At 40.1% G+C, this 17,391-nt stretch overlaps 2 protein-coding genes across 4 annotated transcripts; both read right to left on the bottom strand.

The window, feature by feature from the left end:
* Positions 1 to 213: 213 nt before the first annotated feature.
* Positions 214 to 17,380, bottom strand: LOC137123889 (nocturnin-like). 3 transcript variants are annotated; one of them, XM_067498255.1, is made up of 6 exons: positions 17,253 to 17,380; positions 10,582 to 10,852; positions 4,941 to 5,083; positions 4,681 to 4,840; positions 1,224 to 1,555; positions 214 to 1,146 (listed from the first exon to the last, which is right to left on the bottom strand). In XM_067498255.1, exons 3-6 carry the CDS (start codon positions 5,073 to 5,075, stop codon positions 625 to 627), a joined length of 1,149 nt encoding a protein of 382 aa, XP_067354356.1. In that variant the 5' UTR covers positions 5,076 to 5,083; positions 10,582 to 10,852; positions 17,253 to 17,380; the 3' UTR covers positions 214 to 624. The 3 variants fall into 3 exon arrangements, with proteins under 3 accessions (XP_067354356.1, XP_067354355.1, XP_067354354.1); XM_067498254.1 differs by lacking the exon at positions 17,253 to 17,380 and adding an exon at positions 16,342 to 16,486; XM_067498253.1 differs by lacking the exons at positions 10,582 to 10,852; positions 17,253 to 17,380 and adding an exon at positions 6,635 to 6,800.
* ccdc175 (coiled-coil domain containing 175) lies at positions 10,900 to 16,332 on the bottom strand. The gene has a single exon (XM_067498235.1). The coding sequence runs from the start codon at positions 15,996 to 15,998 to the stop codon at positions 13,776 to 13,778; it is 2,223 nt and encodes a 740-aa protein (XP_067354336.1). The 5' UTR covers positions 15,999 to 16,332; the 3' UTR covers positions 10,900 to 13,775.
* Positions 17,381 to 17,391: the final 11 nt, after the last annotated feature.

Raw genomic sequence — 17,391 nt, 5'->3', positions numbered from 1 at the left:
GCACGTTGCTCTTAAGTTTATTTAAGACTTAAGAGAATGATAGATAAAAATTTGGACAGAGAAAACCAAGCTGTCGGTATAGTTTGATACCAAAAGAGCCAAGTAAAGATTCGTTTCTGGGTGCAGCAAACCTTTAAATTCCAAGCAGATGAATTATTGGAGCCTGAAAAATGGTCTAAATACAAAAAGTATAAGACACAAAGAACACGCGTATAACAAAAAAAAAACTTTATTATCACTCACTCTGTAGTACACTGGCATTGGTGTGAAACACATTTACTACAGTTTTAATTCAAGTCTTGATTTTAGGATTATTTGTAACTGTTAAAGCAAAAAAGTACATTAACGTCTGTGCAAATTTTGTTTGGTACAGATGAAGTAACATGTCACCTAGCTGAAATACTCACAGCTGGAGGAGGTAGACCTCATTGCAGCGTGTACCCCTGCAACTTCAGCAGCATCAAGTAACTGCATTTTTCTGCTGCCCACTCTGGTTTTCTGTCTCCTGTCTTTGCCGTTATTGTTGCACTCAAGCCGGGTCTCGTCCACAAACCTGCCAGGAGCAAGCATTTACAGTCTCGTCACAGTTCAGGCATTCCTGTGACCTGGTTCGCCTCTCCCTTTTCACTCCTTTTCCTTAAAGCTAAAGTCACAAACCAGAGAGAGATGGTCAGATGGATAGCTAAAAGACGGAAGTCTGTTTGGTCCTATTTGGTCTTCTGTGGGCATGTCCAACACTGAATCCACTCTCAGCGTGTCCTTACTGTACCAGATATAGTCCAGAGTTGTACAGCATTCCCCTGTAGGTCGGATCTTCCATGTTGTGTACTCTGGCTCCGTCAAACCATCTTGGCTGAGTTTCTTATAGGCTGACTCCAAACCCAGAGGGGATGTAATGAAACGCCGATACACTTCCTCAGCTGGGATTGCGTTGAAATCGCCACATATGAACAGAGGGATGCTGGAGCTGGTGCCACCTTTGGGCCCGCTGCAGTGCTTCTGGACTAGATTCTGGAGGTGTCGCAAAAGGTCGGAGCCCTGGGCACTGCGGAACCACTCCCAGCCAGAACGAGCTTTCAAGTGGGTAACGGCCACACAGACGCGTCTCCCAGTGCTGCGACATTGTAGCAACATTGCCACAGCAACCTAAGAGGGCAAGAGAGTACCATGTCAGATGGGTTTGTCGGTACACTTTCTCTGAGATGAAGTGAAATTCTACCCACCTGATTGGTTGGAATCCTCATGGCAGAAAGTCGGACGTCCATGCTGTCCAGGAGCTCAAAGCGCGAGTGATCAAAGAACAGTGCACAGCCATCAGGGCCGTTGTTGTCTTCCACATCTAAACATGGAGAGCAGGGTTTAGGGCAGAAGTTGCTGCTGTAACCCAGGCTTTCCAAAACGGGCTGGAACGTGTCATAATAATGGTCAACTTCCTGCAGACACAGGATATGAGGTTGGTAGGTGAGGATCTCCTCTAAGATGAGGTACTTCCTACGGGACCAGCTGAGGGCCTCCAAGGGACACTGAACAAAACTGTCAAGTCCCTCGCCCAAAGCTGAAGCACAAGAGACAGAGGAAGAGCTGATTTAAATACAGAGTGCAAATTTAACACAGTTGGATTAAATGCCAGGTTATTCTAGCAAGCAGTATTCAATTGCTACAATTCAGTAACGTTCATGCTCGTAAGTGGTAATGAGAACACCCTTACCAGTTATGACTGTATGTGCCATTTTAATTTTCTCCTCCTATTTAATTAGGTCTACATTTTTATAAAATATAAAATCAAAAAATGAGAATAGGAAGAAACATGTCTCCCAGTGCAGAGTTTTGGACAACTGGTTTTTAATAGCTTAGCTAGGTTTGGGATTTGAAGATGAAATTCAATTCAATTTTATTTATGTTGCGCCAATTCATTACAAAGTCATCTCAAGGACCTTTACAGAATAAAGTCACACTATAGAGATCTGTAAAGAAAACCTAGCAATTCCCCCTCAAACAAGCTCTAGGCAACAGTGGAGAGGAAAAACTCCCTTTAACGGAAGAAATCTCCAGCAGAACCAGGCTCAGGGTGGTCGGCCATCTGCCTTGTCCGGTTTGGTTGAGTGAAAAGTGGAGAGAGAAAAAGAAAAGAGCAACAAGAAGAAAAAAAAAAAACAACAACAGGAGAAAGGACACAAATTGCAGGGTGAGAGGAAAAGAGAGAGGGACGAGAGGAGGAAAGGGGCTCAGTGCATCGGGGGGCAGTCCCCCCTACCTTTGGAAATTCTGGGAACCACAAGTAGGCCTGCATTCTGAGATTGAATTGGGATGCTATGGAACTATGAGTTCTTTTGGATATGTTGGAGTTTGACCATTCAGAACTTTATGGGTGAGAAGCAGGGTTTTAAATTCTATTCTAGATTTAATGGGAAGCCAATGGAGAGAAGCTAGTGAAGGTGAAATATGATCTCTCTTGCTAGTTCCAGTCAGAACTCTTGCTGCAGCATTTTGGATTAATTGCAGGCTCTTTAGGGACTTTCATCCTGCATCCTGAAAGTAGGGAATTACAGTGGTCCGACCTACAAATGCATGGACCAGTTTTTCGGCATCACTTTTAGAAAGAATTCTCTTAATTTTAGCAATGTTCTGTAGGTGGAAGAAGGCTGTTCTACAGATTTGTTTTATGTGAGGTAAAGAACTTTAGGCTCCTGCTGTAACCAAGTTTCATTAAATAAATAATAAGTGATCATCAATTTGATTTAAGTTATTTACTAACAAAGATTTAGATGAGAGACATCTGAAATGTAATAATCCACATTTAATTATTTGGGGGTTTTGTTCGGTAGTCTTAACTTTTATTAGGTTATCATTAATAACTGTGTTCATTTTTTGATTTATGTTATTTATTTACAGACCCAGTCTCTACAGGTATGTGGGAGTTGTGGGGGGGTCACGGTTGTAAGGACACTGCAGGGAGGCGTGTAGGACTGGATCTCTGCATCCTTGGCTCAGCTCTGGATTGTCACACATTTGGTTGTCTACTACAACCAGTCATATTTCTGGATAAGACAGCTGCACCTTCTAAAGTAAGATGGATGCCGACTCTCCTTATAAGCCCACGTTTCCCCCCAAAACGTTGAATGACGACCATGTCGTCACTGGTCAGATTTGGGGGGGGATAAACCTTTTTAGCACCGGATCTCTTCACCCACTTCCCGGCTTCCCGGCTGCTCGGGAACGGCTGGGGGACAGCTAACTGTGGCTACGCAAGATCGGCCCGCACCAGCTCCCGGGACCTGACTAGCTGGAATATTTTCCATGGTGCGGAGCCCCGCTTCCCATTCCGCGAGCTTCGCCTCCGTAGCTGCAAAAACCTTACACTTGGTACAGACACCACTATCACTAAAGGAGGCAAAGGAGAAACTAAATATGAGACACGCTGAGCAAGTGAGAGAAGGACGGACAGAGAAGCTAACTGCTAAGCTAGCGGACTTGGAGAGGTTACATTTGGGATTAGCTAACGTTAGCTGGTTATGTTTGAGAGGAGCCGGTACTTGTGTAATACAATACACTATGTTAAGCTGCAGGTAGTGGTTCTTGTGGAGAGAATTAAATTATTTAAGTAAAATAGGAGCTACGATTAGTCACTGACGGTCCTTACGCAGAAGCCCGAAACAGGAAGTGACACAACTCAACCACTTAGAGGGCAAAACACTTTGGCCTGTTGGCATCTTTAAGGGATCAGCTGATGATAACAAGTGGTACAGAAACTCACTGGCTTAACTCTTAAATATCAAAACAGGTGCAAACTGATAGGTGCCTGACAAAAAGGACATATTTCTTGCCTAACAAACTAGGAAATAGGCAGTGATCCCACTTAGGCTCCTTAGAAATAGTTTAACTACCATAGCTTAAGACAAATCAAGATTTTACAGAACCACAGGCTTATCCCCACTGTGAAAGGCCACAGAGCTGAGAAGATCCTAAAGGAGGCTTAACACGGGCTTCACAATAAAAGAGTGAGACAAGTTCATTTCACAGTTGACACTTTAGATGTCAGACTCAAATGACCCTCTCACAACAGAGGTGGTGGCCTCCCACGCATCAAACACAATGCAGTTATTTTCCTGAGGCAGTGGTTCACAATATAACACGTGACTCCACACATGAAAGTAGGGGTGTGACAACAACCCCCTAGTTGACCAATACAGTGCCAACGACTCGAAAGTGTTGTGTGTCTGCCTCCCTGAGTCAGTTGCAGTCAGAACTGAAGGAGCATTTGAGATGAGAAGGTAGAGTCTTTAAAAACTACAAGCAAGTTCAGTTCCTATGGAACGGCACTTGTGGAACTGTGTGGTGTGATTACCTCAAACAATTTTTGGATTAAAGACATCATTGTTGAGTCAAAGCCTTCTTTACCATCAGCACACAAACTGCACAACCAGTAGTTTGAGTAAAAAAAAGGTGCAAAAGTCACTTGCACTGGTGCACCATGAAAATATGTTACATTTGCACATTATGAATTCTACGCAAAGACTGTGCATCTAGTTTTTTTGCTCTTACATTAATATGACTAATATTATTGTCAGCATCACGGTAAATATGGCAAAAAATCCACATGCAGTTGATTTAGAGACTAAAAAGATCAGAGGCATAATCCTGTGTGATCTGGCATTAGACTGTTGTTTATAAGCACTCTACCTTGGGCCAGTATATTCCACTGCATCACCCTGATGGGGCTGCGGTCTCCATCACTGAAATGAACAAACTCCCTGGGGAAGCGTGGAGGTCTGTCCTTGAGGGCCTCGTCACACTGTCGAAGCAGCTGCGCTGGATCAGGAGGACATACAGGGGACCCCTTCTGTTCCCCCAAAGCATACAAATAAAAAACTTGGCATTTATTTTACCTGTATGATTTAAATACATATGTCTGATGCTACGAACAGAAGAGAAGGAGTCACCTGACAGAAATCGGGATCCAGGTTTGAGTCTGCAGGCTGGTGGTGTTCAAGCTGGGATGCAGGGAGGGGTAGAGAAGAGCTGCTGCTGAGGGTCTGAGTCAGAGCGGTGTACAGCCTGGTGGCCCCTCCACCCATCGGACACACTGATAAGAAGGAGAAAAAAAAAAACAAACACAGATGGTGAGGTACGTATTTGTGGGTGACCATAGTTTCTTCAGATTTCTTTACATGTTTAAAGCTCTTCAACTGAGATGATCAGATGAGTACTTGTCTCAGGTGTCAAGTCATCTGGAGCAGTAGTACTGTTACAAATTTCTGTTCTTTTAAAATTCTCATGAGGACTGTTTTCCACTTCATGCCTTAGTATGATTGCTGTCAGCTCACATGTGAACAGAATTGTTAAAGTAAACCTAAAAGTAAAAGATTCCCAAGGACTGTCAAAGAGTGTTGACAGGTGTAAAGATTTTTGCCATCTCATGCCTTCCTTAAAATCACTACTTCATTGTGTCTTTAGTGACACAGTTTTAACCTATAAAGTAGTTTTTATTTCCACGTTGAGGCAGGGGAAGCAAATTTATCAACAAAAACATTAAGGTTACACATAGAAATTCAAAACAATAAGCTGAAGCTGCTAAAGCATCAAGCAGGAGAAAACTGCTGGGTCATTATTACAAATGACCCCTTTCACGTTACACATAGTGATCGGATTATAGCAGCTTTCTAATACATGAATAAACTCTCATACGGTTAGATGATCAGGCAGTCCTTTCATTAAACTAATGCTAAAGGGAGTCAACTTTCAGTTTTAAATTATAGGATTAACTTGGCAGAGGTCACACCCTGTTGATAATAAGCAGTGTCACATAAAAACATTTACACCATCTGTTCCTCTGCTTTATGCCTCCATGAGTATTCAGCACACTAGCAGTTTGTTTACAGGACACATAACTGTTGCAGGTCAAACCAAAGTGGGGCAAGAGACAAAATGCTGCATAAAATAAACAGTAAACAAACATGATACTTTCGTTATCTTAAATGACATAAACACCACAGCGATTTTTGTTCTCTTTTGCAATCAGAACATTACCAAAAAAAACAAAACAAAAAGACATTTTTGTTGTCTACTTAAAAATGTATTTACTTCTGTATCTAAACCAGCTGTGTCTCAACCGTAGCCATTTTTCATGCAATGAGTTCTTCAAATCTTAGAAAAAGAATATGCACATTCACGCACACTAAACTGAGAGTGAGCTTAGCTCTGTCACCCAAATTCTTGTGACCAACTTTTCCCTGGCTCCTCTAGACCAGAACTATAGGACTATAAAAGGAGATTAAATAATGTGTTACTGCTGGATGTGACAAGTCAGGAAAATAAACAGTGCCACTTCCTTCACATATAACGTAGAAACCCAAACTTGTTCATTTACAGTGCATTACTGTAAACAGACATTTTTACCCATTCAGCCACTAATTTTAAGAACTATCCAGGTCCATGGTCGTCCTCATACATGTTAGCATCAACCACAGTGGTCTTGGTGACAAAAATGTTCACACCCATGCTTATTAATTTCAACACTTTCTTTTGCTGACACTTTAAACGACACCATTAATCTACATACAATGGAAACAATACATTAACTGTAAAATAAATTTGCCGGAAAATGGGAAATAGCCATCTTCCCCATGCCTCTTACCCATAGTCTCCATCAGTGTCCACAGTTATGTCCTCTCTGCACTTCAGTAAAATGTCCCTAACACCTCCTTTTCAAATGCCACTGTCAACACAGATACTGTATGATACGATTAGCTGATTTTAGTTGACAGGTTGCAACGGGAGATAGTGACAGATGTGTCAGCTCTGTGGGAACACAGAAATCTGACTTCTGACTGCTTACTGCTGCCTATTAAACCTCAGGGAGGGGGAGAGAGAAAGAGAGATTAGGAAGTATAGACGTCATCTGGATCTATGCCTCACCACCATGTGGTGGGGAGAGAGAAGGCTACACCGTGCACAATCCAAAGCACTGTTCTCAGTTACACAGATGAGATCAGATTGTAACCGATATTTTAATAATAGATTAGTTATCTAGAGTTTATCCACACTTTTGTTTAATAGCAGGCACAGATCAAATGCACAGAAACATGAGTAACAGGGACAACAACCTTAGCAAATGTAAGACAAAATGTTTGGAGCAGAGTGCAGCTCACAGTGTTTTAATGATTTGTAATATTATCCACTGCAACACAACTGCACAATGATTGCATGAATGCTCAAATGTTCTCAGTGTGTGTTGTAACATTTCCTCAGTTTGCGTGTCATAACAGCACCCAGGTCACTCTGATTACATTTTTATCGTTACTGATGTTGCATCAGTGCTCAGTGTTGAACTTTTCCAAACTCACCAATAATATTTAATCTTATCATTTTATGAAATACTGGACAGTTTATGTGTTCAGGTTTTTTCAGCCAGACTTAAGAGTCTACCTCTTGGCAGGTGGTTCAGATTGAAATTGACTAAAAGTTTCTAAAGATGCCTATTGTCCCCAGGGAAGGAATCTTAATCTTTAGTAATCTCTGACTTTATCCAGTGCCACTAACAGGGCAAATATTTTGGATATATCAATTAAATATCTATAAGATAGATTGGAAACCAATTTTGTACTGACATTAATGGTGCCCGGACGATGAAGACTATTAACCTTGATGACCCCCTGACATTTCTCCTCACACTACCATGAGGCTGACATTTGTGACCATTTGTGAAAATGTCACCACAACTATTGGATGAATTGTCATGAAATTTATTCATGGTCCTCAGAGAATAAAAGCCATCATCACAGCACACATATTGTATTTAATGTAATATCCATCCTGATACTTTCTCACAGAGCTGCCAGCATAAGTGTAGACAGTCCTGTTGATGTGTGACCCACAGTTACAGCTACATGTCTACAGGATATGAACAGTTCAAAAAGTGGGTTTCCTTTGTTTTTGTTTTAAAAAAACCTTGAGGTTTAACATTTTCATTTAGTCATTTGGAAAATGCTTTTATCGACAGCAACTTATGAGTGAGATATATAGCAAAGTCAGGGTGAAAACACTGAAAGCATGAGTGCCATGAGACACAATTTCACAAAGTTCAGAAAGAAGATCTGATTGATAACTCTGGACAAACTGGTTGTTCCAGGATAGAACATCTGAGATTTGACATCCATAAGAACACTAAAACAGCTAATACTGCAACACAAAGCTCCTAATGTTTGCAGGACTACTGCACAGAGCTCTGTAAAACACTGACGTGTACTTTTGTTAATATTAAAATTCTGGATCCCTTAATCCAGAAGAATGGATTCAAAGAATACTCTCTTTACCACTGTGTTGCTTTGATGTCTGCGTGTCATCGTGCAGACAAGCAGACGATAAAAAAGAGAAAAAACTAAAAGCTCTACTGTCTTATAAATGATGAGTCATGTCTGTAAACGCAAGCCTCACAAAGTGCATGTCTGAACACATTTACCACAAAGTCGCAACAAATTACGTGAGCTGCTAGCTGGTACTAAAATACATGGTTTCTACAGCATGAGAGCAATTTTTAAGCAGCAAGTGGTATGTAGGAAAACGATACAAGTTTGCACAAGAAACTGAAGTCCAAAAAAAGCTGACTGACTGAGCACTCATTGATAATACATGTTTGTGTACAGTACATGTACACAAACTAAATCACTTTCAATTACATTACTGTAGTTGAAAGATTCTTTGTGTGTGTATATGAGTGAATGTGTCTCTTTAATGCTAGATTGACATTTGCACATTAAAGGGCAACTGCCTCATTACATTACAGTATGTGAGAGGGGTTTGGTGTCTGTTTGTGTGGCGTCTTTCACAGTGTTGTTGTCTGTTTTTCATTTGTACCATATACTACTAACGTGATTGTAAACTTTTTGTACTGTTCTACAACACTGTGCTTTAAAACCGTATTGTATTGTAAATGTTAGGTTGCATTATCAAATTTGTGCTTATAAATATGTTGAGGTAGTCAATCTATAAATCATGGTAGCAGCTCTTAAACATAAATGCTAACATCAGCAATACTGAGGTCAATGGTTGTCAATGGTCAATGGTGTTGTAGGTATTCAGTCATAAATCATAATATACACAACACAAATGCCAACATTTAGTAGGCAAGTGTCTAAGGTGTAACGCACGGAACTGCAACAGCAATGTCCACAGTCAGTTCCCTGCAAGAGAACCTATGTATTTCATAACGTATGTAATAGTTTTTTATAAATCTTCCGGTAATACACGTGCAGATGTGTGTGCGCGTCCGTAGTCTCTTATAAATCCCAAAGCGAGCATACTTTGTCATCTATTTTGTGGTATTAAATTGCTACATTAGTCTCTGACCTTCAGACAGGCTCCTGCACTGTTAAGCCGTCACACAGTCTGTACAAATTGTGTTTGTAAAGATGGCAGCTTGTTTTGTCAGAGAACAGATAGACACGTGAGTCAGTGTCTTATTACACTACACAGTATAAATGCCAGCGCTAACAGTATTAAGGGCAATTCACCTTATTTTAGCCCACGTTAAGATGCTGTTTGCATAACCAGTAAGAACCTCGCTTCAGAACACCATCTGAAACTTTGTCAGAATATCAGCGTCCGAGAATCACTAAGTTTTACACATAATGTTTTAAAAACATGACCCATGGCAAGTCAAGTGTCTTATGGTGGAAGCTAATGTTTTTTATAAAGTAGCAATAGACTTCAGATTCATTCCAATCTGTAGCCTAAATGTTCAAAACTAATTGTGTGCGACAGCAACTAAAAATAAGAACACTGGATAATACCCTGCTTTCACACCCACTCTGATAACATTACATATCCCTGTAATGCCCTATTTGAAGTCACTAACAATATTAGAGTTACAGGTTTTATAACAATTCTTTTTATCGGATGGATTAAAAACAAATCATGTAAATGACATAGCTTGATGCATCTGTTTGCCACACCTTTAATTGTGTGTCTGAACTTGTGATATGAGTGCTGAAAGTACAGTCTGTTCCCGACATTTTTTTAAAAGATGCTCTCTGTCTAATAGCGACATTACCATAACCTTATTATTAAAAAGGTGTCAACATAAGATTCTTGTTTTTAAAGTAAGGGTACATGTGGGCTGTCGATGTAAAGACAAAACAAACCAAATCCAGATGGGCTGAATTATTCTATGCCTTGCCACATTTTTGAGAGGAACTGATTGATTTTGGACTGCTACATAATCCAGTAAACAGCTTTTTTTTTATTCAAAATGTCAACCTTTCATAACCCTATAAATAAGTAATTCTGATCACAGTTGAGTATGTAAAATAAATATATTAGAGTTCAACTTGAAAAGTCATCTGTCTGACGATACTAAATGTTAGTCAGCAAGAACATTCCCATATTACTACAGTGAAATGTTCCGATGAACAAATGAAAGTGTGTTTGTAATACATCTCATCAAAGGAGAACTATATGTATCAACCGCAAACAAACAAATTAATCCCCATCACATTGTGTGACCATAAGACAAGGCTCCAGATACTACAGCTGCCAAAATCACTTACAAAGCGGAGTTCAAAGCTTGTGTGTATTTAAACTTACCTTCTTTAATTGGAATAATCAGACAATTTCCTTTCAGTTCCACTTAGTCAGCTCCTGCCTTTTGTTTTACGTCTCGTATGTTGCCTGTATTTAGTCCGGTTAGTGTGTGAGACAGAAGCAGGGAATGTGCATGTGTCTGTGTGCTTTGGTTCAAAGAGGTGCAGCAAGTGGTTGTTTGACCCCCTAACTGTGGGCCAAGGTCACAGTGAACAGAAACTTGGTCTCCTCTGCCATCTGCTGGTCTTTCTTTAACCAACGTCATGGAACCAGTCTGAAAAAAGAAAATTCATACACAATTCACTAGATTCAGACAAGACATTTGACATTATAAAAAAAAGCACTTTTTTAGCTTTGTTTTTGTTCTCTATTGCCTTAGTTGCAATACATTTGTTTTGTTTGTTTTAATTGCAACAAAGAAAACATTTGAATATTTGGGTTTATTGCAAATCATTTACAAGTCAAGAGAAATTGTTACATTTAATAAAACAATAAGCACCTATAATAGGACACACATGGCATGCACACACTGTAATGAACCCAAACAAGTTGAGCATGCACTGCTAGATTCCAGCAGACATAATGAACAAAGGACCATGTATCCGAAATAAATGAAACAAACAAACACTACACTGGGGACTTTGTTATGAAATAAGGTGATGCAAAGGGTTTTTAGTCTTTTCTGTTTATATACTGACATTTTTAGTCCATTAGATGGTAGCAGTGTATCTATGAGCTGCTTTGCCACCTGCTAACCCAAAAAAGAAGAAAATGTATTTTTTTAAAAAAAATGGCACTATAAACACTGCCTACATTTGTTATCGTACTTTGTGCATATTTTGTTAAATGAGGGGTCTATTATAATACAATATCTCTGGTAAAATAAATCGAAATTGGTTTTAGATTTGGCCAAATGCAACAAAAACCCAACGCAATAGTTACATATTATAGCTCTATACATATATTTACACCAAATCTAGACCTGCTGTATAACAACTCTTGTATGTGCCAGATACACTAACATTTAGCCATTTAGCAATAGCTAAATGTTAGCAAGTCAAGGAGAACACATCAAAGCAAATTCCTTTCATGTACAATACTTTACACACCATCTCTTGTGAGTTTCTGTGCTTCAGCACATACATTTAAAATGACACAATGGTTAGGCTTAGTACAAGTTTAGCTTTAATTTACAATCCTGATTCCAGAGAAGTTAGGGCATCGTGTAAAAAATAAATAAAAACAGAATGCAATAATTTGCAAATCTCATCAACCCATATTTTATTCACAATGAACATACAACATTTCAGATGTTGAAACTGAGACATTTTACCATTTGATGGAAAATATTAGCTAATTTTGAATTTGATGGCAGCAGCACATCTCCAAAAAGTTGGAACAGGGTGATGTTTACCATTCTTTTAACAACTGTCGGTAAACATATGGGAAGTGAGGAGACCAGTTGCTGGAGTTTTAGTGAGGAATATTGTCCCATTCTTATCTGATGCAGGATTCTAGCTGCTCAACAGTCCTGGGCCTTTGTTGCTGGATTTTTTGTTTTATTATGCTCCAAATGTTTTCTATTTGTGAAAGGTCTGGACTGCAGGCAGGACAGTTCAGCACCTGGACTCTTCTCCTGCAAAGCCATGCTGTTGTAATGATGCAGTTGTGGTTTAGCATGTGTTGCTAAAATACACAAGGTCACATTGCAGACATTGTCTGGATGGGAGCATATGTTGCTCTAAAACCTCTTTATACAATTCAGCATTGATGGAGCCTTTCCAGATGTGTAAGCTGCCCACACCATAGGCACTAATGCACCCCCATACCATCAGAGACGCTGGCTTTTGAACGGTCTGCTGATAACAAGGTTGATGGTCACTCTCCTTTTTAGTCCGCAGGGCATGACGCCCATGGTTTCTAAAAAGAATTTCAAATTTTGAGTCATCTGACAGAACAGTTTTCCATTTTGCCTCTGACCATTTTAAATGAACCAGAGAATCGTGTTCACATATGGCTTATTCTTTGCATGATACAGGTTTAACTAACATTTGTGGATTGCAAAGTGAACTGTTATCAAAGACAGTGATTTCTGGAAGTGTTTCTGAGCACATGCAGCCTGTTTTTAATGCAGTGCCGCCTGAGGGACTGAAGATCACACACATTCAGTTTGTTCCACAATTTTTAGATGCAGTTTGTCGAAGATTGATGAACCTCTGCTTTCCAGAGGCTCTGCCTCTCTAAAATGCTCCTTTTATACCCAGTCATGTTATTGAACTAATTTGTTGTCAGATGCTCCTCCATTTGTTTTTGATTTGCGGCAATTACTCTTCCAGCCTTTAGTTGCCCCTGTTGCAACTTATTTGAGATGTGTTGCTGCCATCAAATTTAAAATTAGCTATTTTCCATGAAATGGTAAAATGTCTTGGTTTCAATATCTGGTACTTTGTCGTTTATGCTCTACTGAGCATAAAATATGGATTGAAGAGATTTGCAAATCATTGCATACTGTATTTTTGTTAATGTTTTATACATCATCCCAACTTCTTTGGAACTGGGGTTGTAATTAATGGCAAAAAAAAAACAAAACAGCTTGGCAGATATAACCTTTACATTTCCAAATTACAAGGGTTCAAAAATAACTACGCACCAGCCTATTTAATTCATCTTGGGCAGTTCGTCATTTGAATGTTATTTCATTCTGAACTCACATGGCTCCGAATTAATTAGGAGAACCCCTTTAGACTGAGATGGAGTTTTCTGTCCGTGTGAAGAATAAACGGACGACCATACAAGAAGTTTCAGAGTTAAAGAAAAAATGTTACCAAGGGATGTCAACAGTAGCTGGCAGAACAGCTGTATTTTGCCTGGTGACGAAAAACAACACTGACTGAGAGGCATGTTAATGCTTACTACAATGTAGGTGAACATTGTTTCCTTGTCAGTGTTCAAGGAAAGACCAGTATCATAACCAGTAAAATTCAATCACACACAGTAATAAAATATTTTTACTGAACTCAAGAGTTGTGATATAAAATTTTAATTTTGGCCATTTGGGGTATTTTCTGTGTACAACCATGCACATTTTAAATGAACCTTTGAGGTTAAATTAAAATCTATCAATACAAACTTAATATCATCTAAGAGTATTGTACGCACACAGATCAGACATGTGATTCTGTGATGGAGTGTAATTTTTAACCAACTAAATGATGCTGGAATACAGTTTTGTCTCCCAGTCGTTTGCTGAAATCTAACATTTGCTGGTGTAGCAGTGTGCTGACATTTTCTAACTGGTGTTTCCTGGTCTTCAGATACTTCAACAAGGCACTTATAGACAGCAACAGCACACCATCACTGTTCTGACAGTCTTTAGTAACCAATATATCCTCACGCCATGCCTTCTGTAAACTGTCAGACAAAGCGTTTATGTCCTCATTGAACTTTTGGATCTCCTGCCAATATCGCTCTTTGTTCTGCCTGGCTCTGCTAATATCGTCTGTCATCTGTCTGATGCAGAGATGCAGCCTGCTGTTCTCCATGTTGACCTGCTCCAGTTCCACTTTATTGTCATAGATGCTAATCTCTACTGCTTTCAGCTCTGAGGCCTGCTTATCAAGCATATCCATGAAACTGGAACGCAGTGCTTTCAGCTCTATTTTCTTCTCCTCTTTGGGCTGTAACAGAGCGCTAGTTTCCTCTTTCAGCCGCTTAATTGACAGCTCCAGATCAGACCTCCTCCCCCTCAGCTCGGAGATGAGCGCTGACAGTCTCTGGTACCTGGTTTGCTCCTCATTCATCTTGGCCTCCACCCCCTTCAGGAACTCCTCTTTCTCCTCTAGCTCCCTCTGCTTCTCCTCATTGCTTCTTGTGATGATCTCCGCCTCTTTCATAAACTGCTCTATTTCCTCCTTATGTTTGGACTCTATTTCTCGGTATTCTACCTCAGATTTGGTTATATGTCTCATCAGCAATTCAACATCTGTGCTCTTAGGCTGACGCTGCTGGAGTGTGGCCCCCTCTTGTCGCAGCTCCTCATATCTCTTCCTGGTGTTGCTGATGTCAGACATGATTTTCGCCAAATACTTCTCCTGCTGCTTCTTGGCTTCCTCCAAAAGCCTGCTCAGGCGATTCTTCTCCTCCTCAAAATGGCTGATGTTCTTCTTCTCTATATCCATGTTACTACACAGCTCTTCCTGATTGCTATTAAACACACGCTTGTTGATCGTACTGGCTTCCACCAGTTCTCTAATCTGTTTGTTCATCTCTTTGTTCTCTGTGCTGTGTTTCACTATAGAGGCAATGCCCCCCTCCAGCTGTAGCTTGGACCGCGCAAACTGCCTTGAGATTTGAACGTGCTCTGCCCTCACTTCATTCTCCTCATCATGCTGCTTTTTAAATATCTCATAAATTTGAGGCAGGAGGTCAACCAAGAGAACTCTTGATGCATGACCAGCTTCTATATTATCCTCCACCATGGTGATTTCCTCTTTAAGATGCTTAATGGTAAGACTAAAAGCTTCCTCTAATTCAAACAACTCCTTCTTCAGCTGTGCACTCTGTTTCCTTGACTCTCGATGCTTTTGCATCTCCTCTTCCAGTTGCCTTTCAATCGCGCCCTTTGACAAGGTCAGTTTTTGTATACTGCTCTTCCGCTTGGCCATGTCAGTCATAACCTCTTGCAGACACTGTTGTTTTAATTTTTTCTTGTTATTCACAATTTCCAGCTCTTTTCTTCTTATCTTGATCGCTTGCTTCTGCTGCTGAATTTTCACTATAGTTTCATCCACTTCTCTAGACAAGTTATCTTTTTTCGCACAGAAAGCTTCTCTCTCCAGTGCAATTTTTTGCTCTAGTTTTATTTTGTCCTTCTCTGCCGCAGCAATGCAGCAGTTCAGCTCCTCTATCTGTTCCTGTTTCTGGTCCAACTGCATTTGCAAGCTATATTTTAAGGTGATTTGATCATTGAGAACAGCGACGCTTTTTTCATGCTCAGACTTCACCTGTTCCAGTTCAGGGTATAGAGCTTCATTTTGGTTCAAAAGTTCTTCGTCCCTCTTCGCGGTGGCTTCTTGTATCTGAGAGATGGTCGTGAGGGCTTTCTGCAGCTGCTCAATCTCTTCAACATTAGATGCCCGAGCTGCGGCCATGTCAGCCATGATCTCCTGGATCATTCGCTCACGAATGTTGCTAATTTGGTGTCTTAGCTTGCTGTTTTCTATAGTTTCCACCTCTAAACGTTCATGGGTGGCATGCCGATTCGCTTCAAGTTCACTGAGGGCAGCAGTTATCTCTGTCAGATGGAGACACGCTTCAGGTCCAAACTGTGCTCCCTCCTCTTTGAGCTGTTTGTCCAGTTCTGTCAAATGCTCGAGAGCGACCATAACGGCCGGAAAATCGGGAACCAAGCAAGAAGCCATTTGAAACCCTTGGGATTTTGTATGAAGCCTCGGTTTATCTTGCGCTCCAAAGTGTGTCTGAAGTTTTAAAACGGTAACTATTTAGTTCCTAGCACCAATAACTTGAGTGAGTGGGTCTCCATGGCAACAGTTGCCCCACCACGAAGAAGACAGCGTGCTGCCGCGAGTCCGTGAGGTCACAATGTTTTTAGCAGAGGCTAACAGTTAGCTAACCGCTGAAACCAAGCGACTGCCGTCACCAAGTATTGTTTGTAACAATAAAGAATATTAACAGCTATACTCGTATTCAGGAAACTACTGCGTTTAATATAGCGTTTGGAACCAAACGATTGTGTTTGCTTACCTGAAACATGCAGCTACTGCCGAAGAGATATTTACCGCCAGCTTCATATGATGACTGTTAGAGCTAACACCAAACTGAGTTACTGCTCGCTATTCCCAGTGTTGCCAGAGTTGAAAATTTCAAGTAAGTCGAAAAATTGGTCTCACAAGTGTGTGTGTGTGTGTGTGTGTCCATATAAAAACTTTGTTGTTGCTGTTGTTTCTCTTGAATGATTAATGAAAACCCAGAGTCAGTACCATGAGAACATATGTTGATACAGTAACACATAGCAATCGGGAGCATGCATGGACTTTTTTTTTTGGTGGGAGACCCAGGTGGCATATTTCCTGCATTCCGTGCATGTGCCTTATTTGAATAACACGTGTACCTGTTTGGATATGCAATTCAAACCCGTCACAAAGACTTATATAGGCTTAACTGCTACAGGAGAAAACTGGTTTTGCACTCTCTCTGCTGCCTTAGTGTGTGTGCATGTTCTATTGAGAATACTAAAACAATTAATCTACAAAATATTGAGAGAAGAATAGCTTCATTGCTATTGCAATACCCTGTTTGTTTGTTGTGTGGCAATTTATGACAAATTGATTAAATGCAAACGTATATAGGAAAATGCAAAATGTCAGGACAATAGCAATTGAGGAAATGTTTACAATTTGACCGAGATCAATATAATTAATTTAATAATTTTATGTTTTATATACACAGACAAACGTGCAATTGTCACACAACCTTGATAGCAATTTTTGCTTTAAAAAAAATTGATCAACGACACAGGATGTAGAAATGTTCCTGCTATAGAAGAAAAACATCAGCGTTAGTAGATGAGAGTTGATTGACAGGATTTAGATTATTAAACAATCGAAACGGAACCAGTTCTGAACCAGCCTTATTTATAATTTCACTTTACTTACCATTAATGTTTGGGACATAAAACTCCTTAAATGTTTCCGTGGTATTTAAATATTTGCAGGTAGATGTTCGCCATCATAACCAACTGGACCTGGCAACACCAAATGTCGCAGTGTGCTGTCGTTGGTCCACAAATAAACA

Source organism: Channa argus, chromosome 3 (assembly GCF_033026475.1).
Source record: "Channa argus isolate prfri chromosome 3, Channa argus male v1.0, whole genome shotgun sequence".
NCBI classification, from domain to species: Eukaryota; Metazoa; Chordata; class Actinopteri; order Anabantiformes; family Channidae; genus Channa; species Channa argus.
This window is presented reverse-complemented; position numbering and strand designations above follow the sequence as displayed.

Bases quoted from the DNA above. Each gene is read 5' to 3' on its own strand.
- LOC137123889 (XM_067498253.1), bottom strand. The intron at 4,841-4,940 runs GTGACTCCTTCT...TTGGGGGAACAG, and splicing joins TGGATCCCGATTTCTGTCAG to AAGGGGTCCCCTGTATGTCC. The intron at 1,147-1,223 runs GTGGGTAGAATT...TTGCCCTCTTAG, and splicing joins TGAGGATTCCAACCAATCAG to GTTGCTGTGGCAATGTTGCT.
- ccdc175 (XM_067498235.1), bottom strand. From the start codon at position 15,998: ATGGCTTCTTGCTTGGTTCCCGATTTTCCGGCCGTTATGGTCGCTCTC.